The sequence below is a fragment of the Nomascus leucogenys genome, chromosome 18 (assembly GCF_006542625.1).
Source record: "Nomascus leucogenys isolate Asia chromosome 18, Asia_NLE_v1, whole genome shotgun sequence".
NCBI lineage: Eukaryota > Metazoa > Chordata > Mammalia > Primates > Hylobatidae > Nomascus > Nomascus leucogenys.
Window position 1 is genome coordinate 20,584,439 of NC_044398.1, and position 27,110 is coordinate 20,611,548.

Sequence of the window (27,110 nt, forward strand, 5' to 3'; positions counted from 1 at the left end):
TAACACCAGGCTGTTGAAGGGCCTTGGGCTGAAGGAGCTGGAAGCTGCTAGTCGGCTGTCTAATGATGCCCCTCAGGGCTTGTTCTGGCAGCATGTTCTGGTGTTCTGAGATCTGGACATACTGTGTGCATCCAGAGGAAGAGGGTTATGACGGGTCCCTGAAACCCTGTCTGCCCTGTGGGGCTTGGAGGAAGGGGTGGGTGCTGGAGAGCCATGCTGGGGAGGACAGGAAGATGGAGGGGATGTTGGATACATCTCCTGGTGCGTTGAGAAGCCTCGTACTTTCCACACCTCTGCCCACTGTGCTCCCCTCCTCTGGGTCTTCCAGGATGCAGGAAGCAGGAGATGATGAGCTAGCAATTAAATGTGTTCCGCACATCAAAGTTTGGCAAAGACTTAGCAGATGGGTCCTTCTGTATAAGGAAACCTGAGGGGTGGGAATGATAAACCCTGCCTGCCAGCTCTGGGGCCCGCCAGGAAAACTGTCATCACAATCAATTCTTGGGCTTCTGATAAGGGGAGGAAAAGGGATGTCATATAAAAGAGACTTGATATGTAGTCTCTGTACTGACAAATGACAAAGGTGGGTTTGGGGCCTGAAGGTAGCACGAAGACTTGTGCCCCCGGACTGGTTCTGCCCTTGCTTTGTTCTGTGACCTTGCACAAGTTCCTTTCCCTCTCTGGGCCTCAGTTTCCTTATCAACATAAGCAGAGATGACATTCAGAATATTTAACCAAGTGGTGTGTCTCAGAACAGTTGCTGACCAGCCGTAAAAATCCTGTACACAGGGCTGTGCTTAGGGCCTGGAGCCAGCCATGAGCGCAGCACTTTTTGGGGGTGTAGAATGTTTGAAGTGGAAGGGACCTCTAGAGATCATCCAATAGAGGGGTCAGCAAACTACATCCTGCGGGCCCAATGTGGCCTGTTTTTTTTCAAATAAAGTTTTATTGGAATGTTGACACTTCCTTTCACTTACATAGTATCTGTGGATGCTTAGGGCCTCAATGGCAGAATTGAGTAGTTGCAGCAGGCACTGTATGGCCCACAAAGCCTCAAGTATTTACTGCGTGGCCCTTTCCAGAAAAGGAATGGCAACCTGTGATCTAATGCATTTTAGCTCAGATGTGAAAACTGGGTTTCAGGGAGGTAGAGAGATTTGCTCCCCATGGGTCACATGGTAACAAGGAGGCAGAGCTGGAGTGGGAACCCAGGCCTCTTCTAGTGCTCCTCTGCCCTACCCATTCCACCTCCTGCCTTTCCAAAAGGTACTTCTTTTTTTTTTTTATACTTTAAGTTCTCGGGTACATGTGCACAACGTGCATGTCCGTCACATGTGCACACATGTGCCATGTTGGTGTGCTGCACCCACCAACCCGCCATCCACATCAGGCATATCTCCCAATGCCATACCTCCCCCCTCCCTGGAACCCACAACAGGCCCTGGTGTGCGATGCTTCCCTTCCCGTGTCCAAGTGTTCTCATTGTTCAATTCCCACCTATGAATGAGAACATGTGGTGTTTGGTTTTTTGTCCTTGCGATAGTTTGCTGAGAATGATGGTTTCCACCTTCATCCATGTCCCTACAAAAGACATGAATTCATCATTTTTTATGGCTGCATAGTATTCCCTGGTGTATAGGAAGGCACTTTTTTTGTCAAGAGGACCTAACATCAGATCATTAACTCTGGGAGGCTCTGTCATATTCATTGTTATCATCAGCACTGGAGCTGTTGTGCCTTGAGGGCACAGTAAATCTTGTTTGAGTGTTTAGACTTTTACCTGGTTTAGCATCTACAGAAATCTTGATTTTTATCTGTGGGTTTTGTTTGAAATAGCCCTGTGTGGAGGTAGAACTACAATTATATTAATAAATGCTTACTGTGCCCCAGGCACTGGGCTAAACACTTACAATCATTAGCACATTTAATTCTCAGGACAGTCTTGGGGGTAGGAATTCCTGGAAATAAGCTCCTTGTCCAAAGCTATAGAGTTACCAAGCGGTGGGTGGAGTTGGGCTTCATGCCCCAAGCCTGCGTTCTAAACCACCTCGCTGTGTGTGGACTTAGCAGTGTAGGGACTGTCCCTCCAACACAATCTGATGGAGGGACCATCCAGTGATGTTGTCTTCTTCAGGCTACAGGCTAGGCTGCTGTCACAAAGTAACCCAGATAGGATGCCTTCCTCAGGACAAAGCTCATCTCTTACATGCAAGTCCACGAGGACATCCAGGCTGGGATGGCTGCTCTGTAATCATCCAGGCCCATTCTCCCTCGTTGCTCCAACATCATCAACATGTGGCTTCCGTCTTATGATCTAAGATGTTCTACCTCTGCCATCACTTCTGGATTTTAGCCAGGAAAAAGGGGAGAAGACAAAATAGAAGGCACCTCTTCTGTTTGGGAATGGCCTGGTATTTGTGCGCGCGCGCACACCACACACACACACACACACACACACACACACACACGCATATCACTTTTCCTCACATCTCATTGGCCAGAACTTAATCATGTGACCACAATGAGTTGCAAGGGAGGCTGGGAAATGTAGTCTTCAGCTGGGTGGCTCAGTCCCCAGTCACAGCCCTGGGGCTCTCTTGTTGAGGAAGAAGGGAAGCGTGGATATTGAGGGACAATGGGCAGTCTGCCACAAATCGTAGCCACAGGAGTTTCCCTGTGGTGGGCTCTGTGAGGGTGGAGCTGGCCTTGACCAAGGAGGTTGCTTGACTCAGTTTCCATTCTGCCCCCCACAGGTACAACTGCAAGGAGGAGTTCCAGATCCATGATGAGCTGCTCAAGGCTCATTACACAGTGGGCCGGCTCTCGGACGCCACCCCTGAGCACTACCTGGTGCAAGTGAGCTCAGGCCTTACCCTGCCAGCCCGCCTGCGGCCTCCTGCCCCTATCTCTCATGAATTCCCTCCCTCACCTCCCTCTGGCTCTCCCCAACTTTCCCCATCTCTCTGCCATTTTCAGAACTGGCAGGGCCCTAGGATGGAGCTAGCACCGTGGTCCTCTAGTTGATTCCTGGTGCCCCAGCTGTGCCTTCCTACAAAAGCCCCTTTCAGGGGAGCTCCTACCCTAGAGCCGGCTTTGCCTCTGGAGAGCCTCTCCCTGCTCTTTCCTCCAGGCCTGGCTCAGATGTCATCTCCCACATGAAGCCCTCTCTGATGTCCCCTCTGGAGGAGTTGTCTTTCCTTTTCCTACACTTTATGACGTCCCTCCCCAGATCACAGAGAGTTGTATATTTTGTCTGTTTTTTTCCATGAACTACAGGCAACTTGAGGGCAGGACCATGTTCTTCTTGCCCCTATTTCCCCCCTCCCTGTCCCCTGGAGCCCAAGACAGAGCTCCATCTGCAGAAAATACCCCTGAGCCATCTGAATGACCTTCCTGTGGCTCTCCCCTGCCAGGGCCGCTACTTCCTGGTGCGGGATGTCACTGAGAAGATGGATGTGCTGGGCACCGTGGGAAGCTGTGGGGCCCCCAACTTCCGGCAGGTGCAGGGTGGGCTCACTGTGTTCGGCATGGGACAGCCCAGCCTCTCAGGGTTCAGGCGGGTCCTCCAGAAACTCCAGAAGGACGGACATAGGGTAAGCATGCCACTTCCCAGGCAGAAGCCAGATCCCCAAAGCCAGGGAGAGGGGCACCTTGGGGGCAGCTTTAGAGGCGCTGGAGGGGGCCTGCTGCATGCTGGGGAGGTGGGGTGGTGGCCTGGACCAGGCCCTGCCTGCCAGGACAGTCACTGCGATTGGTCTGGTTGGGAAATTCTGGTGAATGTTGATTGCACGTCCTGAGTGGATGGCGGGGCACGAGGTCAGAAGCCTTCATAGACCGTACATGGGAGCCTCGGAGGAGGCAGGGGGCGTGACCAGGTGACAGGAGGAGCCAGCTCATAATTTGACAGCTTGCTGAATGGTGATCACAGCTAACACTTAAGTCCTGATGTTAGCCCTGTGATGGAGTGGCAGTTTGTCTCCCATTTTGCAGAGGAGGAAACCGGCCCAGAGAGGCTAAGTGACTTGCTCAAGGTCACACAGCTCATGAGTGGTACCCCAAGACCCAAACCCAGGCAGCTGAACTCCCAAGTGCCTGCTTTCAAGGACTGTTCTTACCTGCCGGATGTTGAGGCAGGGTTTTGCGTGTCCCTAGGACACAGGCTGAGAGTCTGCTGTGATTGTAGGCTTCTTGAGTGCAGCTGCATCTGAATTGACCCTGGAGTTAAGGTGGAAAGGCTTTGAGTGACACAGAATGGGGTGGGGGTGTGGGCTGTGCGCAGGTCCCATCTTCCCATCTTGATGATAAGTTCCTCAGGGGGACCATCTGCCCACACATTTCCCTCTGCCTGTATGGTGCTCAGTGAATGAATGATTGCATGGTCATGGGGCATTCATTTCTTCAGCTGATGTTCATCAAACACTTGATTTATCCAGGACACCATGCTAGGAATTATGGGTACATGAAAATGACCGGGACATGATTTTGCCTACTAGGAACTTGTGGTCCATTAAGGGGGAAAAGATGCATTCATTGATAATACAAAGCAGGAATTAACGCCAGGAGATTCAGATGAAGGACTCTTGACTCTGACAGGAGGCAGGGGTCACTGCTGACTGGGAGGGTCACGAGGAGGTAGCATTTGGACTGAGCTTTGATTCTTGGGTAGGATTCAGGTTGCAGGGATGGCGTGGGGTGCAGGAGGAAGGAACAGCTTGGGCAGAGGCCCTGAGGTGGGGCAGTGGTGCAGGTGTCTGTGCGGGATCATGGTGATGGCTTCCTTCCCACTCGGGCTCCCGGCAGGAGTGTGTCATCTTCTGTGTGCGGGAGGAACCTGTGCTGTTCCTGCGTGCAGATGAGGACTTTGTGTCCTACACACCTCGAGACAAGCAGAACCTTCATGAGAACCTCCAGGGCCTTGGACCCGGGGTGCGGGTGGAGAGCCTGGAGCTGGCCATCCGGAAAGAGGTGAGGACCAGTGCAGTGTGTGGGAGACCCCAGCCCACAGTCCAGCTTTGCAGATGCTCTTTCTGGGGCCAGGTCACCTGCTCTTACTGGCCCATGTTCCCCCACTGTTGTGCCCTGCTTGGGTGAGTGGCTGGCTGCAAGGCTGACTCACGGGCAGCCAGAGGAAGGACTTCCTATTCTAGCTCTCTTTGCCTCTGCCCCTTTCCCACCCTGCTTGTCTCCTTGATGCTTAACGTCCTTATTTAGAAAGGGGTCTGGTGGGCCGGGTGCAGTGGCTTATACCTGTAATTCCAGCACTTTGGGAGGCCGAGGTGGGCAGGAGTTCAAGACCAGCCTGACCAACATGGTGAAACCCTGTCTCTACTAAAAATACAAAAAATTAGTTGGGTGTGGTGGCGCGTGCCTGTAATCCTAGCTACTCGGGAGGCTGAGGCAGGAGAATTGCTTGAACCTGGGAGGCAGAGGTTGCAGTGAGCCGAGATCACACTACTGCACTCCAGCCTGGGCTGCAGAGTGAAATTGTTTCTGAAAAAAAAAAAAAAAAAAAAAAAAAAAAAAAAAAGAAAGAAAAAGAAAGGGTTCTAGGAGAGTGAAGAGAGCACTAGACCAGAAGGACCAAGGCTGCAGTTTAACTCTTTGAGAGCCACGAGCCTCTGAGTCAGTTCCCTCGGTGGGTCTGTGGGCCTGTTTCAGGATCATCTGTCCTCCTCCTCTTCCATAACACAGAGGCTTATGGAGTCCTCTGAGGCAGCTGACACACCACAGAGGTGTGTGAATACAGTGTGGGGTCCCAGTGTCCCCAGAAACTTCCAGGTCAGGAACCGAGGCCATGCCGGCGCCCAGCTCTCTGCCTCTCCCATCCCCTCCAGGCCTCCTGTGTGCTCTGCTCCCCTCCGCTCCAGCTCCCAACTGACCACACCTCCCCCATCCTGGCACTGGTGGCTTTGTGAATTCCTGCACCCACTGGGCAGAGCCCTCCTGCCTCGCCCCTGTGTGGGTACCCTGATTCCTTCAGAACTCCCAGGAAGAGCATAGAGAGCACTTCTGGCTGCGTAGTTCCCTCATGGGGGGCAGAAGACTGCCTGTGGCCTCTGCATGGCCTGGTCACTCCAGAGCTCAGCCAGGACACTCAGGGAGGGTCCTGAAGTTCAGGCCATGGCCCTCTGACCCCCACACCTCTCTCTAGATCCACGACTTTGCCCAGCTGAGCGAGAACACATACCATGTGTACCATAACACCGAGGACCTGCGGGGAGAGCCCCATGCCGTGGCCATCCATGGTGAGGACGACTTGCATGTGACAGAGGAGGTGTACAAGCGGCCCCTCTTCCTGCAGCCCACCTACAGGTACCACGGGGCCACCCCCAGCCCTGGCCATGGGTGCTCCAGGTCCTGCTCTCCAGCTGCAGCCTCAGTTTCACCGTCTGCAGGTTGGGCTGAGTCCCCCACACCCATGTCTCCCACGGTGGGGCCCATTTCCAAACAGTGCCTGAGAATAGGGGGTGAGGGGGATTCCCAGAGTGGGTGCCTGCCTGATGGGCTGCCCTCCCTCATCTGGCAGGTACCACCGCCTGCCCCTGCCCGAGCAAGGGAGTCCCCTGGAGGCCCAGTTGGACGCCTTTGTCAGTGTTCTCCGGGTAAGTGGGGCATGGGCGGGCGCGGGGGAGGAGTCTTGAGAGTTGTCCCCACGGAGGTGCTCAGGGTAGGCACAGCCTCTCGCCCTCCTCAGAGGAAGGCCTCGTTCTGTGTTGTGTATGTGAGCGTGTTCGGGTGCACGTGTGGTAGTGTCTGTCTCTGTGTATATGTCTGTGTCAGTGCCTTTGTGTGTGTCTATGGGGAGTTTGTGTACATGTTTATGTGTCTGTGTGTCTGTGTGTTTCTGTCTGTGTGTCTCTGTGTAGGGATACATGTGTCTCTGTGTGTGTATGTGTCTGTGTGTCTGTGTGTGTGTACCTGTATGTAGGTGTATGTTTGTGCATTCTCTTACGGCAGAGTCCATCACTGACCGCTGGCCCAGCTGCTGGCCGTGGTCGGGCTGCCAACTTGCGGTGTGGTCCCGGACTAATCGCCTCACCTCTCTAGACCTCAGTTCCTCATTTCTTCAGTGGAGCTAACGCCTCTTGCCCTATAGACTCTTCAGCTGACATTTCCTGAGTCCTGGTGGAGTTTCTGTCCAGGCCCCTTCAGGACATTATCTTATTTCACTGGCATCTTGCAGGAGGTGTTAATACTGGCCTGGTGCCCTCTGAGTCACTCTCACTTCCAGTTCTTAGAGCTCCTCGAAGGCCTGGGGAGGGAGCAGGTGGAGCTGATCAGGCTGTGGCTTTGGCAGAAGAGGCCAAGACGCCTATTGGAGCCCACTTTGCTGCAGACCGTGGGGCAGGGTGGGCTGATGTCATGCCTTTCCCCCTGCTCAGGCCTCAGCCCAGGGTTTCCTGGTCTCACTGGGGCCTGATCCTCATGGTCTTTCCCAGGAGACCCCCAGCCTGCTGCAGCTCCGCGATGCCCATGGGCCTCCCCCAGCCCTCGTCTTCAGCTGCCAGATGGGTGTGGGCAGGACCAACCTGGGCATGGTCCTAGGCACCCTCATCCTGCTTCACCGCAGTGGGACCACCTCCCAGCAAGAGTGAGTGGCCCGGGGCCCAGTGTCCTGAAGGGCTGTGGGGCCAAGGAGGGGACAGGCTGCCCCACAGTGTAGGAACATGTCTAGGAGCCCAGAGCCAGAGCTGGAAATTTGGCATCTGGGGTTCATTTCCTGGTTTACCATGAGACTTGCTGGGAGACCTGGAGAAAGTCACCTGACCTTTCTTGGCCTCAGTTTCCCTAGTTGGGGAAATGTCCCCTGCTTCCCACAACGTGATTCAGAAGGAACCTGTAGTCTGGTGTCCCCCAGCGGCCATATGAGCAGAGACAGCAGGCAGGTGGCTGTGTGAGACCTTTGGAAGAGCCTGCTAATGTACTGACCCTGCCTCGACAGGGCTGCCCCCACGCAGGCCAAGCCCCTGCCCATGGAGCAGTTCCAGGTGATCCAGAGCTTTCTCCGCATGGTGCCCCAGGGAAGGAGGATGGTGGAAGAGGTGAGTGAGGGACAGCAAAGGGCTGGAGCAGGGGTGATGGAGGGGACGGTCACTCCTCTCACTGGTCGGGGCTCTCTTCCTCCCCGATACCCTCCCCTACCTTTCTGCCAATCTTTTTCTTTCTCCCTCTTTTCTCTTTTCTCCTGCCATTCTGCCTTGACCCTGCTCCCCACCCCCCCCACCTCCCTCTTCCTTGCCCTGGTCCCTGGCACCAGGTGGACAGAGCCATCACTGCCTGTGCCGAGTTGCATGACCTGAAAGAAGTGGTCTTGGAAAACCAGAAGAAGTTAGAAGGTATCCGACCGGAGAGCCCAGCCCAGGTGAGGCACGGAAGGACGTGTGGGCACCCTGCTTCTCTGTGAGCCCCGCAGCCTGATTTCATTAGGCATGTTGACTGGTTTCTTTCAGACTGACTTTTTCTGGCTGCTGCGTCTCCCACGAGAAGAGCAGTTTTCAGAGGAAGGGGAGATAGGGGCACTGGGCCCGCAGGAAGGACAAGGAAGAGGGGAAGTTTACTTTTCCTGACCAGGTCCCCTCAGCTGCAGAATAAACAGGACGGAGGAAGGGGCTGCTGGCCAGGGCTGCAGGGGCCTCTGGACTCAGATACTCCCCAGGCCACTCATGGCGTCCCACTAGTAAAACTCCTGGTGTTTCTTTGGGAAGACTGGGGTTTGGTCCAGCTGGCTGCTTCTGAAAGACTTACGAGCTCTAGGCTGTCTCAGCAGACCCTGTCCCCATGCCTTAGCGAGAGGAGGTGGGCTTGATAGTGTTTCTGTCATATAGCGCATGGAAACAATCTAAAGCCACAGAGGCGGTTTCTTCTTTTTTCTCGTTTCTTCTTCTCTTCTTCCTCCTCTTTCTCCTCCCCCTCTTCCTCCTCCCCCCTCTTTCTCCTCCCCCTCTTCCTCCTCCCCCCTCTTCCTCTTCCCCCCTTCCTCCTCCCCCTATTCCTCCTCCCCCTTCCTCTTCCCCCCTTCCTTCTCCCTCTTCCTCCCCTTTCTTCTCCTCTTCCTCCTTCCTCCTCTTCCTTCCTCCTTCCTCCTCTTCCTTCTTCCTTCCTCCTCTTCCTTCCTCCTCCTTCCTCCTTCCTCCTCCCTCCTCCTTCTCTTCCTTCCTCCTCCTTCTTCCTCCTTCCTTCTCCTGCTTCCTTTCTCCTTCTCCTCCTTCTCCTCCTTCTTCTCCTCTTCCTCCTCCCTCCCTCCTCCCTCCCTTCTCCTCCTCCTCCTTTCTTTTCCTTTTTCTTCTCCTCCTCCTTCTCATCTTCCTCCTCCCTCTCTCCTCCCCCGCTTCTCCTCCTCCTCCTTCTCCTTCTCCTTTCTTCTCCTTTTTCTTCTCCTCCTCCTCCTCCTGCTTCTCCTTCAGTAGGGTCTTGCTCTGTTGCCCAGGCTGGAGCGCAGTGGTGCAGTCATAGCTCACTGCAACCTCGAACTCCTAGGCTCAAGGGATTCCTCCACCTCAACCTCCTGAGTACCTGGGACTACAGGTGCATGTCACTACACCTTACTTTTTTAGAGATGGGGTCTTGCTGTGTTTGCCCAGGCTGGTCTTCAACTCCTGGCCTCAAGCAGTCTTCTCGCCTTGGCCTCCCAAACCACTGGGTCTTTTTCTTTTTAAAAATATTTTTAAAAGGCCGGGCATGGTGGCTCACACCTGTAATCCCAGCACTTTGGGAGGCTGAGGCAGATAGAACACTTGAAATCAGGAGTTTGAGACCAGACTGGCCAACATAGTGAAATCCTGTCTTCACAGAAAACACAGAAATTAGCTGGGTGTGGTGGCACCCGTAGTACCAACTACCAGGGAGCTGCTGTGTGCCCAGTAGTACCAGCTATCAGGGAGGCTGAGGCAGGAGGATCCTGTGAGCCCAGGAGTTCGAGGCTGCAGTGGGCTATGATCGCACCACTGCACTCTAGGCCGAGCAACAGAGCAAGAACCTGTATCAAAAAACAAAACAAAACAAAAGAACCCAAACCAAAAAAAAATCCCATACAGTACTTAGAGCCGGCCACAGAGTCCCTGGAATGTCACCCCTGCTGTGATTTACTAAACAGTCCCCGTCTTCTTGGACAATTGAGTTGCTCCAGTTCCCCATCAGTGTAAATACTTCTTTGTTGAGCAGCTTCATGAAAATGAAGGCCGTTGTGTATTTAGGATTCTTAGTCTAGATTAGGCATCAGCAAACTACGGCTCTTAGACCAAATCCAGCCTGCTGCCTGTCTTTGTAAATGTGTTACGGGAACACAGTCTTGCTGTTCTCTTCTCTACTGGCCCACGACTGCTCTTATGCTGGGATGGCGGAGTTCAGTAGCTGCAGCAGGGACCCTGAAGCCTGAAAGTCTAAAGTATTTACCATCTGGCCCTTTATGGAAGAAGTTTGCCGACACCTGGTGGAGATTCCCAAAGATGGGATTAAATTTCACCAAAGGGTGTGGCCCTTCTTTAGGGCCTCTATGAATCTCACTTGAATCTCACTTGCCCTCCAAAGGGTACTGACCCAGCAGGAGAACCTGGAGATCCGAGGGCCCTTGGGGTTCTCTCAGACAACCCGCCATGCAGAGGAAGCTGGGCCGGGGTCAGGAGACTTGGGGAATCTAGCTCTGTTTGCTGTCAGCTGTGTGACTTTAAGGAAGTCACCTCATTTCTCTGCATCTCCGTTTCCCTCTGTAAATTAGGAGTAATTAGGATGGCTCCCCTGGAGCACTGCTGTGAGGGTCTTTGTATTTGTATTTTCTTGTGGAGAGGCTCCAGTTCTTTTTTTTTTGTTTTTTTTTCATTTGTTTTTTTGAGACAGGGTCTCACTTTGTCATCTGGGCTGGAGTGCAATGGTGAGATCATAGCTCACTGGAGCCTCAACCTCCCAGGTTCAAGTGATTCTCCCACCTCAGCCTCATGAGTGGCTGGGACTACAGGCATGTGCCACCATGCCTGGCTAATTTTTGTATTTTTTATAGAGGTGGGGTTTTGCCATGTTGCCCAGCTTGTTTTGAACTCCTGGGCTGAAGCGATCTTGCTGCCTAAGGCTCCCAAAGTGCTGAGCCACCGCGCCCAGCCAGGTTCCAGTTCTTAAGGGAGGGCCTCTGGCTCCAGGGTGTTCACACACTTGGCTTCCTCAACACAGAGGGTGCACAACCCTGACCTGTTGGGTGTCGCTGGAGCTAAGTGAGGGAGCCCCTGCCTGTTTTGGGGCTGGGAGCCTGCTTGGGGAGACCAGCCCTGCACCTAGAACCACAGTGCCTGGTGTGGTCACCCACATATCTCCCCGGACCGCAGATAACCACAGCAACTGGGAGAGGGTGAGACACTTAGAAGAACTTACAGCCTGGCAGAACTGTGTCATGAAGGGAGGGGAAGACTGTCTTCTGGGGAATTCCAAGGCTTAACTCCTGCCCTTGCAGGGATGGGGACAGGGACAAGACTGCCTGAGGAGCCTGTCCTTAACACCCTGTCCTCCCTCTCAGGGAAGCGGCAGCCGACACAGCATCTGGCAGAGGGCGCTGCGGAGCCTGGAGCGATACTTCTACCTGATCCTGTTTAACTACTACCTTCATGAGCAGGTGGGGCCCGGGAGGAGCAGACCCATGCCCCCTCCTCATTGGCCTTTCCCAGCCTCCCCACCGCGGTGACTGGCTTGCTGTGGAGGGAGACGCCCCAAGGAACCGGGGAGGGAAGGGAGGCCAGGAGAGACCCAGATTCGGGAGTAGTCCCTGAGCAGCTGGGCACAGGGAGGCCCCACCTCTCTCCGCCGGGCCCTCATCTCTGTCCTTAACCAGGACACCAGATGTCCAGGTCTTCTCAGCCACTCCCTTGTCCTTGCTTTGGGCCATGTTGGATATCTTTTGGGGCTTCCCCTGCCATGGTGTGGGCAGGGAGGGTTCAGGATGGCCCTGTGCCCCTGAATTCCTCGTCTCTCTGCCTCGGGCTGCAGTACCCGCTGGCCTTTGCCCTCAGTTTCAGCCGCTGGCTGTGTGCCCACCCTGAGCTGTACCGCCTGCCCGTGACGCTGAGCTCAGCAGGCCCTGTGGTTCCGAGGGACCTCATCGCTGGGGGCTCCCTGGTGAGTGTGACTGGCAGTTGGGGAAGTGGGCATGGCTGTGTACTGGCCCTGGCCCCTAAACACTGGATTCCTGTAGGGTTGGGGTAAGCATTGCCCTTGCAGGAGGTGAAGAAGAGAGGCTGTGGGTGTTGGGATCCTCTTGTGAGCAGAACGGGGTCATGCTCAGGCCTCAGCAAGCATTTGCAGCTTTGGCAGCTGTTCTGGTACCTTCTCCTCAGTCTCAAACCCAAGAGCTCTGGGCAGGGTTCTAGGATCTTTGCCTCCAGCTTCTTCTCTTTGAGCCTCAGCTTCCTGGTCCAGAGAGTGGGTACCATTGCGCTTCTTCTTGCCAGGGCCAGGGGGAAGCTCCAAGTGTGCAGGAGTGCTTTGTAAACTGTGAAGCTCGGGTTCCACCCCACCCCCCGCCTGCCTTGGGCCAGGTCCTGACCCTTTCTGCGGCTGCAGTCGGCTGCTGCGGGTCCCAGGCTCGGTGCTCTCCCCACAGCGGGAGGACGATCTGGTCTCCCAGGACGCGCTCAGCACTATCAGAGAGATGGATGTGGCCAACTTCCGGCGGGTGCCCCGCATGCCCATCTACGGCACGGCCCAGCCCAGCGCCAAGGTGACCCCCCCTCGAGGCCTGGGTCCCCCAGTGGGGTCGGGGAGGGAGGGCTGAGCGCTCACTGCCGGCCCTCCCGTGCCCAGGCCCTGGGGAGCATCCTGGCCTACCTGACGGACGCCAAGAGGAGGCTGCGGAAGGTTGTCTGGGTGAGCCTTCGGGAGGAGGCCGTGTTGGAGTGTGACGGGCACACCCACAGCCTGCGGTGGCCTGGGCCCCCTGTGGCTCCTGACCAGCTGGAGGTGAGGCCCCCTGCCCTCTAGGCACCCCTGCCTCCGAGGTTTCTGGGGAGTGGCCTGGGAGGGTCTTCAGAAGGCCTCACGCTCCCACATACAGATGGAGAATCTGAGGCCCAGGGAGGAGCAGTGTCAGGGAGTGGCCAACTCAGGATTCCCACTAAAGTGCTCTAGTAACCTGCCTGGCTTTGGGGGGTGGTTGTGACCCCTGAGGCTTGTGGGGGTCAGGGATGGGACTGGAAGCCAGGGCCAGGCCTGGCCATGGCAGGCTCTGGCCTTTCAGGGCTAGCCTAGAGCCTGGCCCCAGTGGCCTGTGTCCTCCCTCCTGCCCTTCCCCAGACCCTGGAGGCCCAGCTGAAGGCGCATCTAAGCCAGCCTCCCCCAGGCAAGGAGGGCCCCCTGACCTACAGGTTCCAGACCTGCCTCACCATGCAGGAGGTCTTCAGCCAGCACCGCAGGGCCTGCCCTGGCCTGACCTACCACCGCATCCCCATGCCGGACTTCTGTGCCCCCCGAGAGGAGGTGAGGTTGCTGCTCAGGCTGAGGCCTCTGGGGAGGGACAGGAGGCCTCCCTGTCTCCCCTCTGGTCTGGGAGAATGAAACGACCCCAGCTTCTCTATGGGGCCCGGGAATGGTCTCACGATGTTTTCCGATTTGGCCCAAGTGGTTTATTCACATCCCTTCCAAGCTTTGTGTGTGTGTACATGTGTTTATTATGTGTTATAGGGTATATGTGTGTGTATTATGTTATAGGTGTGTGTGTTATCAGAGTGTGTATTCTGTTACGTGTATGCGTATCTGTTATAAGATGTGTGTACATGTGTTTATTATGTTGTAGGGTGTATGTGTGTATTGTGTTATGGGTGTGTGTTATAGGTGTGTGTTATCGGGTGTGTGTGTATTGTTACAGGTGTGTGTGTGTATTTGTTATAAGGTGTGTGTGTGTTGAGGGTGAACATGTCCATGGTGTCCGTGGTGTGTGTGTCTCAGTTGGAGGACTGTGTATGGAGTGTGTGGGTGGCGTGTGGAATGTGTGTGTGTGTGTGTGCATGTCTTTTTATGGAGTTTGTGATATCTCCCTTGTCTGTATTGGGGGCTGTGTGTGGAAAACCATCTTTAGGGGAGTGGTGTGGTGTGTGGTAGGGTTTGTGGAGAGGTCATTAGGAATGCGTGAGTGTGGCATCTGTAGGTCTGTGACTGTGGGTGTCTGTATGGTGTGTGTGTTTACCGGACGTGGATCCCTGTGTGGTGCGTGTGTCTGGCATGTGTCGTAGGTGAGCCACCGTGTGCGCGGTGCGTGTGTTGTAGGTGGGTCGCTGTGTGCTGTGTAACTGGCAATGGGGTCCGTTTCCTGCCTGAGCCCCTCTGGCGCATCTCTCCGCGGCTCTCACTGCCTGCGGTCTGCTGCCCCCTGGTGGCCATGTGCTGCAGGGCTCTTCTGAGGTCAGGTCCCCGTCCAAGGTGGGACCAGGGCTGGGTCCAGCTCAGGTGGGTGGCAGGGCCACCGGTCTGTGTGCAGCCCAGTGGCGCAGTACACATGGGTGGCATACAGGTTCATGTCCTGCCTGGTGGAGGGTGGGCACCTTGAGCCCGGGTGCATGCTGTGTTGGCGCACACATCCTGTCCAGGTGCTTGGTGTGAGGGTGATTACGACTGCACAGGTGCAGCTGTTGACACTCACATGGTCTCATGCACCCCGGTGAGTTTTGTTTGTGTGTGCAAGCTTGGGAGCCTGACAATTTCTGGCCTGAGGACAGTGGCTGGGGCTGCCATGTGGATGGGGGTCCTGTTGGGGTCTGTGCATCCAGGAGGCACCCGCTGACCCAGACCTTGCTTTTCCTGTCCAGGACTTTGACCAGCTGCTGGAGGCCCTGCGGGCTGCCCTCTCCAAGGACTTAGGCACTGGCTTCGTGTTCAGCTGCCTCAGCGGCCAGGGCCGTACCACGACTGCGATGGTGGTGGCCGTCCTGGCCTTCTGGCACATCCAAGTACGTGTGGCCTCTTGAGTGAGATTAGAGATTTGCCTGGAGGTGGGGGGGACACTCAGGTCCCAAGCACACTGGCTCCATAGGAGGGTGTGAGGGGCAGAGACAGCCTGGTGTGGTCCCAGAGCCCCTTCCATCAGTCTTGGGCAGCCCCGCAGTCCTCCCCAGCAAGGGGCTCCTGGCATTGGGAGGGGTCTTCTGTCTCAGCAGCTGTCCTCCTTCAGGGCTTCCCCGAGGTGGGTGAGGAGGAGCTCGTGAGTGTGCCTGATGCCAAGTTCACTAAGGGTGAATTTCAGGTGAGCATGCCCTGTGGGGTCCCTGGGGCACCTTGGGATGGGAGGAGGAGGAGGACTCCTGCTTGCCGGTCTAGGGGTCCTCAAAGCACGTCCCAATGCAGTCACCTCTGCCACCTCATCATATCAGTGCTTCCCTGTTCCCATGGGACAGCTTGGCTCTGAGGCCCTGGCAGACGGCTGGCTATGGAGATGTGGGCTGGACCCCTCCCTGCCCGGCCCTGCTGCTGGGCTGCTGTGTGCCTTGGGGAGGTCACTGGCCACCGTCTTGTCTGGGTAATGTTGACAACAACCTCCCAGCACCTTCACCCCAGCTGTGGTTGGTGACCTTGTGTGGGTCCCCAGCCTACTTTGCCCTGCCTGTTCCCCTATTTCAGATTAGGGCACTGGATGGCCAGCCACAAACATTCCAGATTTAGTTATCCATGTATTGTGCACCTGCCACACACCACAGGCCGTCTTCTTAGGCATCCCGAGAGTTGTGGCAACAACCCTCAGCGTTGGCCCGTGGCTGACCCGCAATCAGCAGCACAGTTGGCTCCTGTCTCACTGGCTAACTTCGCCACTTGCCCCTCCCCTGCCCTCGCTGCAGTCCTGAGGCCCTGACCGCCATGCAGCATGTCACACTTGCTAAGCTCTTGTAGCCTCTGGGCCTTTGCATATGCTGTGCCTTCTCCCTTCCTTCTTCTTGCTGGGGAAGGCCCTGGAGGGTTGCAGTATGTGTTTCACCTTGACCGTGAGGCCAGGAGGGAGGCAGAGGAGGTTGTGATCAGACTCTCAGTCTGGGGGCCCCAGCAGGCAGTTGCGTGGATTGGGGAGTGGAGGGAGAGGCAGGAGCTGAGTGAGGAGGGGCTGCAGGGTGAGTAGGAGCAGCCCAGTCCTCATTGGTAGGTCTTGAGGGCTCCTGGATGTGGCGTGAGGAGGGCACCTAGGATCACCTCAAGTTTCTGGCTTTGTAGTAGTGACAGCTGTCGAGATGTGGAATTCAGGGGAACAGCTGCAGCAGAGGCCAGGAGTTGGGTTCCCTGTGAAAAGCTGCAGCCCTCTGTCTGGGGTGGCCCCCAGAGGACGCAGTTCCCTGCACCCTCCTGGGGACCTGCCTAGAGCTTGGGATTGGGAGTATGGACTGGGCAGCTCCCTTCTGCTCCCCTGGGCACAGCCTGAGCCAGATCTGCCACTAGTTCCTTCCAGACTATTCCTTATTCTCCTCCCACTTGGCTGCAACTCCATGCCTGCTGGGGTGCCCAGCCCCAGGCCAGGACTCTCTGAGAAACGCAGGAGTGGGGGAAAGGCCCTTCCCTGTTCTTAAGTGGCAGCCAGAGAGAGAAGAGGGCGAGTTAGGTGTTCATTCAGTCACTGGGCAGCTGTTGCTGGGGCACCGGGCAGGTGCCAGGCGCCACTCCAGGTGCCAGCAGAAAGCCCCTCACTTAGCGGGGAGTGGGCGTGAAAACGGAAACAGACGAGCAGGTGGCTGTTGACCACAGGACAGGGCTCTGTGGGGACCTTGCAGGGTGGTGGGGGTGGGTGGTGGGAGGGGTTATGGGTGAGACTGGAGAGGTAGGCTGGACCCAGTGGTGCGGGGAGCCTTGTAGGCCCCCCTTTCTGTGTTGAGTGTAAGAGAGCCATGAAGAGATCAAAGCCCAGGAATTATACAAACATGGGTTCACATTTATACTTTCGTAAGACCTCTCTGGCCACCAGGGAGAGGGAGGGCGGGGAGGAGGCAGAGACGCTGGTCAGAGGGGTACTGCTGTGGAGGCAAAGGGGGATGGAGGTCTGGATCAGGTGCCAGCTGTAGAGAGGTGCAGTGTAGACAGATTTGGAGGGGAACTCAGCACAGGTTGGCAGGGAAGGCCTGTGGGGGAAGAGCCATAGAGTGACCTAAACAGGCTTCAGTTTTCCCAGCAGTAAGGGGCAGATTATATCTTTTTTTTTCTTTTTTCTTTTTTTTATTACTCAGAGATAGGGTCTCACTATGTTGGCCAGGTTGGTCTTGAACTTCTGGCCTCAAGCGATCTCCCCACCTCGGCCTCCCAAAGTGCTGGGATTACAGGCATCAGCCACTGCACCTGGCTGGGGTGGGGGATTATATCAGATGAGTAGTGTCCAACTCTGAGTGTCTGTGCAGTGCCTGGGGGCTGCTGCAGATTAGGAGGAGGGTAGGGAGGCTTCTTACACCCCCTCCTCACCCCTCCAGCCCTCGTATGTGACAGCTATGTTTTATAAATCAAAGTTCTGCATGAGGCCTCGTTTGAAGCAGGATTTCTACTGCTTAAAAAATAAGCACCTCGACCAGGCGTGGTGGCTCATGCCTATAATTCTAGCCCTTTGGGAGGCTTAGGCGGGCAGATCACCTGAGGCCAGGAGTTCAAGACCAGCCTGGCCAACATGGCGAAACCTTGTCTCTACTAAAAATACAAAAATTAGCTGGGTATGGTGGCAGGTGCCTGTAATCCCAGCTACTCGGGAGGCTGAGGCAGGAGAATTGCTCGAACCCAAGAGGCAGAGGTTGTGGTGAGCCGAGATCTCGCCACTGCACTCCAGATTGGGTGACAGGGCGAGACTCCATCTAAAACAAAACAAAAAACAAAACAAAACAAAACCTTAGATCAGCTTAACGTTCCATGGGTGCATTGGGGTGGTTTTTGTATCGTGTAATACAAAGCATATAAAATGGCAGTTTGGAGTCACAGTTGTGCATTTAATATGTCTTGAACATCTTAAATGACTTATATTCCCATGTTTTTTTTGTAGAATTATTTCCTAACGTAAACCACTTCTTGATTGTGGCTCTCCTGTGAGAACTGTGTGCACTCTGTGATGTCTTTGGCTGTGGCAGTCCCGTTTTCCTAGTAACTCTGTTGGTGTGCTCAGACACTGAAAATCTGTGTAGTGTGCAAGGCATTAAGTTGTGGATTGGTGGAGCTTATGCCACAGTTTATCAACACTTGAAAATACGGGCACTTAATATCCTCTTAAAGAACAATTTGCCTCCAAATTTTAAGCTGGAAAGTTAATGGAATAACTTTCCAGCACTTTGGGAGGCCAAGGGCGTGGATTGATTTAGCCCAGGAGTTCGAGATTAGCCTGGGCAACTTGGCAAAACCCGTTTCTACTAAAAGTACAAAATATTAGCTAGGCGTGGTGGCATGGGCCTTTAGTCCCAGCTACTCAGGAGGCTGGGGTAGGAGGATCACCTGAGTCCAGGAAGTTGAGGCTTCAGTAAGCCCTGATCACGCCACTGCACTCCTGCCTGGACGACAGAGTGAGACTCTGTCTCCAAACAACAACAACAAAAAATGTCAATGGAATAACTAAAAAGGAATCATCATCCATGGCTTTTTTAGATTTTCGGTACAAATTGCAATGTCTGTGTACTGGAGGAAAAAGAAAAGCACCTGGGTAGCCTGGCCCCAGAGATGTTCAGGATCCCCCTGTCCTCCCTCAGTCTGAGAACTGAGGGGCAGGCAGGGCTTTGTGGTCAGCGCCTGGGCCTTAGGCCTGGTGTGGCCTCTTGGCAAGGGTGCAAGCTTGGTGCTGGTGCTGTGAGCTTTCACCAGCTTTCTGTCTGCTCACCCCCCTTCTCTGGCCCCAGGTGGTAATGAAGGTGGTGCAGCTGCTGCCCGATGGGCACCGTGTGAAGAAGGAGGTGGACGCGGCGCTGGACACCGTCAGTGAAACCATGACGCCCATGCACTACCACCTGCGGGAGATCATCATCTGCACCTACCGCCAGGTGAGCACAGCCAGGGAGTGGCTGATGTGGATTTGGGGTTGCTAGGGGTCCTAGGGGCCCCTACTTGGCTCCTGGTCACTTTTCCACCTTCTGGAAGTGGAAGTGATCCATGAAATGGACACATCTCCAGCCCCCACCCACTCATACCAGATTCTGGAGTGGTAGGGGAGATGGCGTGCAGGGGCCATGTTCAAAGCATTCAACAACTGCTGTGGCCCTGGGACTAATCAAGGATGTGGCCAATCAGAGTGAACACCCAGGAACCCTGTGGTGCCAGGAGTTAACCCTCTTGTTTCTGGGTCCTGGCAGGGGGACCAGACGTCCCGGACAGGAGTCAGGTGGTGGGTAGGTGGGGACCCTCAGGGTCTTGGGGTGGCTGTTTCACAACTAGCACGGAGGCTGTCATCTCAGGATGTGGGTATGTCTGTGCTGCCCTCGGGGTGGAGCTGGCTCCCAGATGGGGTGTTTTTGGTCTGCTGAGTAAAAATTGTTTTTAAATACCTCATTACATTATAAAATAAAAATTATAAAAATAAAGTTTTAGCCAGGCGCCGTGGCTCACGCCTGTAATCCCAGCACTTTAGGAGGCCGAGGCAGGCAGATCACCTGAGGTCAGGAGTTGGAGACCAGACTGGCCAACATGGTGAAACTCCATCTCTATTAAAATGCAAAAATTAGCTGGACATAGTGGCAGGCGCCTATAGTCCCAGCTACTCGGGAGGCTGAGACAGGAGAATCGCTTGAACCCGGGAGGCGGAGGTTGCAGTGAGCCAAGATCGTGCCATTGCACTCCAGCCTGGGCGATAGTGAGACACCTCAAAAAAGTTTCATAATAGTCCAGATTTCGTGTAACAATCTGGATTTTCAGCCTTTCTGGAAAGAACGTGCCCTCAAGCCTGCCTGGGTCCCCAGTACTCCCTGCTCTGTCGTACTCGGCCCTACCGGCCCAGTCCCGTGACCACAGGCTAGTATGGGCCCTGGAGTTTTCGGCCTGGGTCTGTGTGTGGAGTGCTCACTTCTGTTCCTTTCCGGCCCAGTGAATCTGATTGGCTTCTGGAACAGAGGCAGGTGCTGAGTGGGAGGGGCAGTGGTGGGAGCCAGTGGGTAGGGGGCGAGGACTCCATGGTGCTGAGAGGGGGCTATATGTGCCAGCCATGTGTTCCCCACTGCTGGCCAGCAATTCTCAGAAACAGCTCTTGCCTGTGGCCCCTGCAGAGGGGGCCTGCCCCAAGCCAGCCCTATGCTGGGCTGCAGCTGTGCACACATTGGGGAAATGACTGATTGGGCCCAGCTTTTGCTCAGGGTGATGGATCAGGCTCTGATGGGGGCAAAGGGTGGATGCCTAGCTGGAAGGCAGGGCAAGACATCTGGAGTCAATCTGGGTCCAAGATCAGAGGTCAATTGGGAGGCGAGTTTGGAGAGATTAAGAGGCTGCCAGGCCAGGGGAAGAGTGGCTCACACCTGTAATCCCAGCACTTTGGGAGACTCAGGCAGGAGGATCACTTGAGGCTAGGAGTTTGAGACCTGCCTGGGCAACATAGCAAGACCTTGTCTCTCCAAAAAAAAAAAAATATTAGCTGGGCATGGTAGCCTGTGACCTCGGCTACTTGGGAGGCTGAGGTGGGAGGACTGCTTGAGCATGGGAAGTCGAGGCTGCAGTGAGCTGTGGTCACGCCACTGCACTCCAGCCTGGGTGATGGAGAGACCATCTCAAAAAAAAAAAAAAAAAAAAAGGCTGTTAAATGTGGGGAGGGGAAGGTGGTTAAGGAGTTTCAGAAGATGGACTTTGGTGAATTTAGGAAGGACTGTTTTCTTAAGGGCCACCGTTAGACTGGATCCTGAGTCTCCTTTTGAGTTACCTTTCGGTCCCACTCACAATGGTCTTTTGGCAGCAATGAGCTAAGAAGCTGAGCTCCTCCCACTTTCAGAGGATGCTGAGAGGGCTGAGAATGGAAGCTTCCCGTTCAATCTGGAAGCTGGAGGCCCAATAGTTGAAAAAGGATGCCTGCTTCAGAGCATCTTAGACCTTCCATCCCATGCTGGCCAGGCTCTGTTAGAGAGCCCCTACCCCCCCTACCCCCCTGACTCCTGAAGCTGATAGGCCCCCCTTCCTCTGAGCTCTGCAGCCCTGGATGTCCATTGCGAGGCACCCAGAGGTTGGAGCAGGGAGCATGACAGGGCCTGAGCCATGGGGAGACAGGAGGGCTCCCCCAGAGCTGGCCTGGAGCAGTGTCCTCAGAGACAGCCTGGGAAGGCACATCAGGTGGGAGGGGCTGCATGGCAAAGGCCAGGGGGCCGAAAGGTGCAAAACGAGTTTAGAGGCAGCAAAGGTGGTTTGGTGCCCGCATCTGATGACATAGAAGTTGTTGGAGATGAGTTGGTATGGGTGAGTTGGTGCTCCTCCTTGGACATTGGAGAGGGAAGGCTTGACTCTGTTGGTATTGGAGAAGGAAGGTGGCTGGGGCTGTTAGAGGTGGTCGCTGTGGCTGCCTTCTGGATGTGAAGTGTTTTTTAATGAGGAGAGAGGAAGCAGAGCCAACTGAGGATTCTTACCCGCTCCCACCAGGTCAACCACCCCCTTTCCAAAGGCCGGGTTGGTCGTGACCTCTGCAGTGGGAGGACGGAGATCCCTGAGCCCCAGGGCCCCTTGGAGGGCCCAGAGGCAAGATGTAGAGTCATTCCGGGATATGGCCACCAGGTGGCACCAGTGACCTACCTCGCCAAATTCTTAGAGGCACTGAAGAGCAGAGGGACTGAGACACCCTCAGTGTTCAGGGGCTTGCACCCCACGTGTCCAAGAGATCTGAGAGCTTTAAACCATGCTGTGGCAGAGCTCCATCCCTAGAGAGTCTGACTGAGTTGGTAGGGGTGTCTTGGCCAGGGCACGGGTCTTGTTTTTGAAGTCTCCCAGGTGATTCCAACACACAGCCAAGGCTGAGAGCCACATATTCTAAGCAGCAGCCCCCAGCATTAGTGGGCTTCAGAATCACATGTTGGACTTGTTAAAATGCAGACTGCTGGGCCCCACTCTGGAGCTTCTGATTCTGTAGGTCTGGAGGTCTAACACACTCCCAGATGATACTGATGCTGGTGGGGACCACACTGGGGGACCTGCTAACCCCCCACAATCCCCATTACAACAGCTTTATTAACACACAGTTCACGATGTATACAATTCTCGTGCCATGCAATTCACTTATTTATGGTGCATGAGTCCGTGGTTTTTAGTACATTCACAGAGTTGTGCGTCCAGCACCATATCAAGTTTAGAACATTTTTCATCACCCTAAAAAGAAACCTCACACCCGGAGCAATTGCTTCCCCTCCCCCACCCTCTGATCTTTCTGCCTGTATGGATTTGCGTGGTCTGGCCATTTCATATAAGTGGAATCATACACCATGTGGTCCTTTGTGTCTGGCTTCTTTCACTTAGCATAATGTTTGAAGGTTTATCTGTGTTGTAGCATGTATTATTACTTCATTTTTATGGCTGAATAATATTCCATTGTATAGACATATCCCATTATGTCTATCTGTTTATCAGCTGATGGACATTTGGTTTGTTGTAGAACTTTTTGGCTATTATGAATAATGTTGCTGTGAAAATTCATGTACACGTTTTTCTGTGAACGTGTGTTTTCATTTCTCTTGGTTATATACCTAGGAGTGGAATTGCCGGATCATATGGTAATTCTGTGTTTAACCTTTTCAGGTTAACCACCGTGAGTTGGTGGCTGAGTGGGGATGAGAGGCAACGATCTTCACTCCCAGCCCACGTTCCTCCCCAGACCATGTTGTCCTTGACCTAAGGATCTCATCCATGTTGCCCCAGTGGGCGGCAGGGAGGTGTGCGGAGTCTCTAGAAAGGCAGCGGCCCCTACCACCCCTTCCCTCTAATGGTGACTTCTGGAAATTGGCAGCTGGGTCTCACCTGTGGTATCAGCTGTTTATTTAAACTTCTGCCCTCTGGTTTCAAACCAGAAGTCCCCAGGTGGCCTCCAGCAGGGTCTGTGGTTCTCTGCTCAGAGCTGGGTGTTGTGCGTGTAGGGGGTGCCATCAACCTGGTCAGATCCCCCACAGTGTCTGGATGTAAACGGACCTGAGCTCAGGCTTGGGCAAGGCTTTATCCCCTCCATCGGCTTAATTTGCCCGGGAATGTTCTAGGACCTGTCCACATTTGGCCCATCTGAAGTTTTCCAAAATCCTGAGAGTCCACTTGGGATCCTGAAATTCAACAGCATGTGTCTACTTGACTTCCTGCCCCTCACTCCCCAGAGCCTCCAAATGGTGAATTTCCTTTTCCTGGCCCCCTGCCGGCTTCAGCAGTCAACTTATACTTTAGTAATAAGCAGTTAAGAACACAGCTCCTGTGATATGGCATTTGTGCTTCTTCAGCAATAAAGCTATTCCAGGACCCTCAGTTGGGAACAGTGGAAGAATTTGGAGGTCAATTTCCTGTTGTGGGTCAGAGAGGAGGGCTCAGAATGTGCATGAATCTTCATCTGCACCCTGAGGTTGCACAGCAAGAATAAGGACAGTAAGTACCAAAAGCTTAGGTGGCCCAGGGAGAGCAAAGATATCTCCCAGAATCCTGCCAACTCAGCGATGATTTTACTTTTGCCCGTTTCTTTCTGGGCTTTGTGCACTTGCATGCAGCTCTCTGGAAGCTGTGATTGCGGCAGGCCCACAGGACGTCTCTCGCCGCTCACCTAGGCTGTGTTTGTGCATTTCAACATGTGCCCAGCCAGCACGTGCCGCCTCAGTGCTGGGCCCTGTGCAGACACTGAGCAGGGACCGGTGACGAAAGGTGCGCAGAGCTGATGTTCTCATAGGGCAGAGAGAGGCAAAATTAAGCAACAGCTCCGGCTCCTGGGCATTTTGTCATGTTTGCTGAGGAGCCCTTACATCATCGCATTCCGTGTTCACATACCACGCAGTGAGTGGAAGTGCCGTTTCTCACGCTGTTCCTGCGTGTAGCACGCGCGGCCCTTCACATTCTTTCCTGTGGTCTTCTGGGATGGGGGTGATGTGGACCTCATAGCACATGTGGCTCTTCCGTTGTGTGGATTATTTCTGTAAAGCTGATACTTAGAAGTAGAATTACTGAATGAGTCAAAACATAGGAACTTATATTTTTAAGTATTTTGGAATGTTTCAAACAGAAAATTTCAAAGCAGAGAGCATAATTTCCTCAGCCCTCGTGTGCCCACCTCCCAGCTGCAGTAAGTACCCATCTCAGCCAGTCTTATTTCATCTCAAGCCCTCCGAGCTCTGCACTGAATTATTTTAAAGCACATCCCAGTCCTCATGTTACTTCTTCTGTGCATATTTCAGTACGTACCTCTAAATAAGGGGGATCTTTTAAAGAAGGCAATCATACCACCATTATTGCCTCTTAAACAATGGACAGTTGCTACTTACCAGCAAACATCTGGTCAATGTTTAGATGTTTCCACTAATCTCACAGGCTTTTTGCAGCTGGATCAGGATCCAAACAAGATCCACATGTTGCATTTGGTTGACGTGGCCCTAAGTCTCTTTTAATCTCAAACAGTTCTCCTTTTCCCCCTTGAAATGTATTTGTGAGGTAAACTGGTTGTCTTCCTGGGCTTCCTGGAGCTAATTTTCCTAGTTGCACCCCTAGGTTTAAGTTGGCCTGTGCTTCCTGGAAATGGTTCGCATCCAAGGCTTTGTGAGATTTCAGCTCAGTGTGGCCGGAATGGTTATTGGGGGTGCCGTATGCTGCTGTTGGGGCTGGAAGGTTCTGTCGTCTCTCCTGTTATGACTGACTTCCAGCAGTGTGCATCGCCAACTTGCAGAATGGTGATCTGCTGTCTCTGTCATTCCATCTACGTTAATTAACTGCAATACTTCCAGAACGAGAGACTTCCCCTCAGGTGTGGTGGGGACAGACAGGCAGGTTCCGTGCTTGCTGTTTCCTTTGATTTCCCCGTCTCCAGTGGATGGGTTGGTTTGGGAGATGCTTGTCTAAAAATGAGAGAAAGATGTTGGCTTCAGCAAGGCCTAATGTTCCTCCAGATTTGGATGTGGTTGGAGTCTGTGAGGAGAGTCTGGGTGACTGGAGTGAGAGCCAGCAGGGAGAGGGTTGGGGTAGAGGCTTATGTGGAGGGACAGGGAGTCACTAGAGACCCAGTGCCGGCCACACATGTCCTGACATCTCCTTGGCCAACTTGGAAGTAGTCCAAGAGGTGCCCATGCTGGGCTGATAGACATTTTTACGACCACCGTCCTCACTTTGCCTGTGTGTGATAAAGGGTGTGCTAATGTTGGTTCCGGTTTTACATTTGAGGAGGGAGGCACTGAGCTTGCCCAAGAATACACAGCTGGCAGACTTAGGAGGGGGGCAAGACCCGGCCCCTGACTCCCAGATTGAGCCTCTCCGCCATGCCACATGGCCTCCCAAGTGGGAGGAGGCACCATTTCACCTCTCCCTGCCCACCTTGAGCCCTGCTGCAGGGAAACAGAACTGGAAGCCATGGTCCTTGCCTTTGAGGAAGTCGCAGACTGAGCAGGAGAAGGACGAGGACAAGAACACATCCCAGACACAGGTTGTGGGTACAGCTGGGAGGTAGTGGAGCCGAGCCTGGGCACATATTTTCCACTGGGACAGACCTTCCCTGAGGGAACAGCCTCGACCCTTCTCTCTATGCCTGTCTCAAGCAGCCCGACTTCACGGGGCTGCATCCCACGGCGGTGCTCCTCTGTTCTCCAGTGTCTGCAAGGTTGAGTCAAGGCTTGGATGCCTCCTGCATGTGAAGGGGCCAGATGCTCGGGGCATTTTAAGAACTGCCTAAAGGCCATGCGCTCTGGCTCATGCCTGTAATCCCAGCACTTTGGGAGGCCAAGGTGGGAGGATCACCTGAGGTCGGGAGTTCAATACCAGCCTGGCCAACATGGTGAAACCCTGTCTCTACAAAAAATACAAAACTTAGCCGAGTGTGGTGGCGCACACCTGTAATCCCAGCTACTCGAGAGGCTGAGGCAGGAGAATCACTTGAACCCTGGAGGCAGAGGTAGCAGTGAGCCAAGATCATGCTGCTGCACTTCTAGCCTGGGCGACAGAGTGAGACTCCATCTCAAAACAAACAAATAAACAAACAAACTGCCTCAAAAGGAAAAAAGAAAGAAAGAAAACCCATTGAACTAAGCCACTTCCAGCGCTTTGGACGGAAGGGAGAATGCCTGGCCCTGGCTGAGGAGAATCCAACATGGCCGCCAGCCAAAGGCGGTGACACCCGGGGCAGACTTCGTTGTTTCCTTTTGGGCTTGGAAAGGGAAAATATTTATGACAAAAACCAAAGTCAGGGCACCTGGAGGAAGCCCTGCTAGAATCATTAATGCCAACGGCACTTTTCCTGGACTTTGGCTGGTGACGTTAATTCTTAGTGTTTGGTGTTTAAAACAGCCTGTGTCTCCCGCTTTCCTTTCAGAAGAGTTTGAAGAACAGCTGAGGTGAAGGGAGCCACACAGGGAGAAGGAAACATCCTCTGGTCTCAAAGCGAGATTGATTGTATAAAGACTGTAGTGCTTTAACTTTGAGCAGTGCTTTTTTGAGCCTCCCCTCCTCTCCCCTCCCCTCCCCTCCCCTCGAGATGGAGCCTTGCTCTGTCGCCCAGGCTGGAATGCAGTGGCGCAACCTTGGCTCACTGCAATTTCTGCCTCCCAGGTTCAGGTGATTTTCCTGCCTCAGCCTCCCACATATCTGGGATTACAGATCCCAGATCTGCCACCACCACTCCCGGCTAATTTTTGTATTTTTACTAGAGCTGGGGTTTTGCCATGTTTCCCAGGCTGGTCTCAAACTCCTGGACTCAAGTGATCCACCCGCCTCGGCCTCCCACAGTGCTGGGATTACAGGTGTGAGCCACTGTACCTGGTTGGTGTTTGAGTTTTCTAAGAACTCACCTTTTGTCTTTTGTGGTCCCCAGACAGATGGTGAGAACAGGACAAATTTTATTAGACCCATTTGACTGAGAAGAAACTGAGGCCTAATGAGGTTTTGTGATTGGCTGGAGGCTGGACCAGAAGCTGGCTCCCAACTCCTCGACTTGCATCCCTTTTCCTCCACTGTGGCAGCCATGACCGGGGGCAATCTTGTGGTGGCAGAGAAGGGAAGGGTTGGCAGGGAAGCTGCCAGCCACTACT

General features: G+C 54.1%; 1 protein-coding gene across 2 annotated transcripts in view; it reads left to right on the forward strand.

Moving 5' to 3' along the window:
- The window catches only part of PALD1 (phosphatase domain containing paladin 1), an 87,148-nt gene that overhangs the window by 47,106 nt on the left and 12,932 nt on the right, over nucleotides 1–27,110 (forward strand). Inside the window, exons 3-18 of one of the 2 annotated variants that reach the window (XM_030798598.1) lie at nucleotides 2,754–2,856; nucleotides 3,414–3,593; nucleotides 4,801–4,965; nucleotides 6,152–6,312; nucleotides 6,527–6,602; nucleotides 7,440–7,591; nucleotides 7,943–8,042; nucleotides 8,258–8,362; nucleotides 11,501–11,596; nucleotides 11,968–12,096; nucleotides 12,581–12,697; nucleotides 12,781–12,936; nucleotides 13,270–13,452; nucleotides 14,778–14,918; nucleotides 15,140–15,211; nucleotides 18,804–18,944. In XM_030798598.1, coding sequence (XP_030654458.1) covers nucleotides 2,754–2,856; nucleotides 3,414–3,593; nucleotides 4,801–4,965; nucleotides 6,152–6,312; nucleotides 6,527–6,602; nucleotides 7,440–7,591; nucleotides 7,943–8,042; nucleotides 8,258–8,362; nucleotides 11,501–11,596; nucleotides 11,968–12,096; nucleotides 12,581–12,697; nucleotides 12,781–12,936; nucleotides 13,270–13,452; nucleotides 14,778–14,918; nucleotides 15,140–15,211; nucleotides 18,804–18,944 — 2,077 coding nt within the window. The remainder of the gene's footprint in view (nucleotides 1–2,753; nucleotides 2,857–3,413; nucleotides 3,594–4,800; nucleotides 4,966–6,151; nucleotides 6,313–6,526; nucleotides 6,603–7,439; nucleotides 7,592–7,942; nucleotides 8,043–8,257; nucleotides 8,363–11,500; nucleotides 11,597–11,967; nucleotides 12,097–12,580; nucleotides 12,698–12,780; nucleotides 12,937–13,269; nucleotides 13,453–14,777; nucleotides 14,919–15,139; nucleotides 15,212–18,803; nucleotides 18,945–27,110) is intronic. The other variant, XM_030798599.1, reaches the window with a different exon arrangement.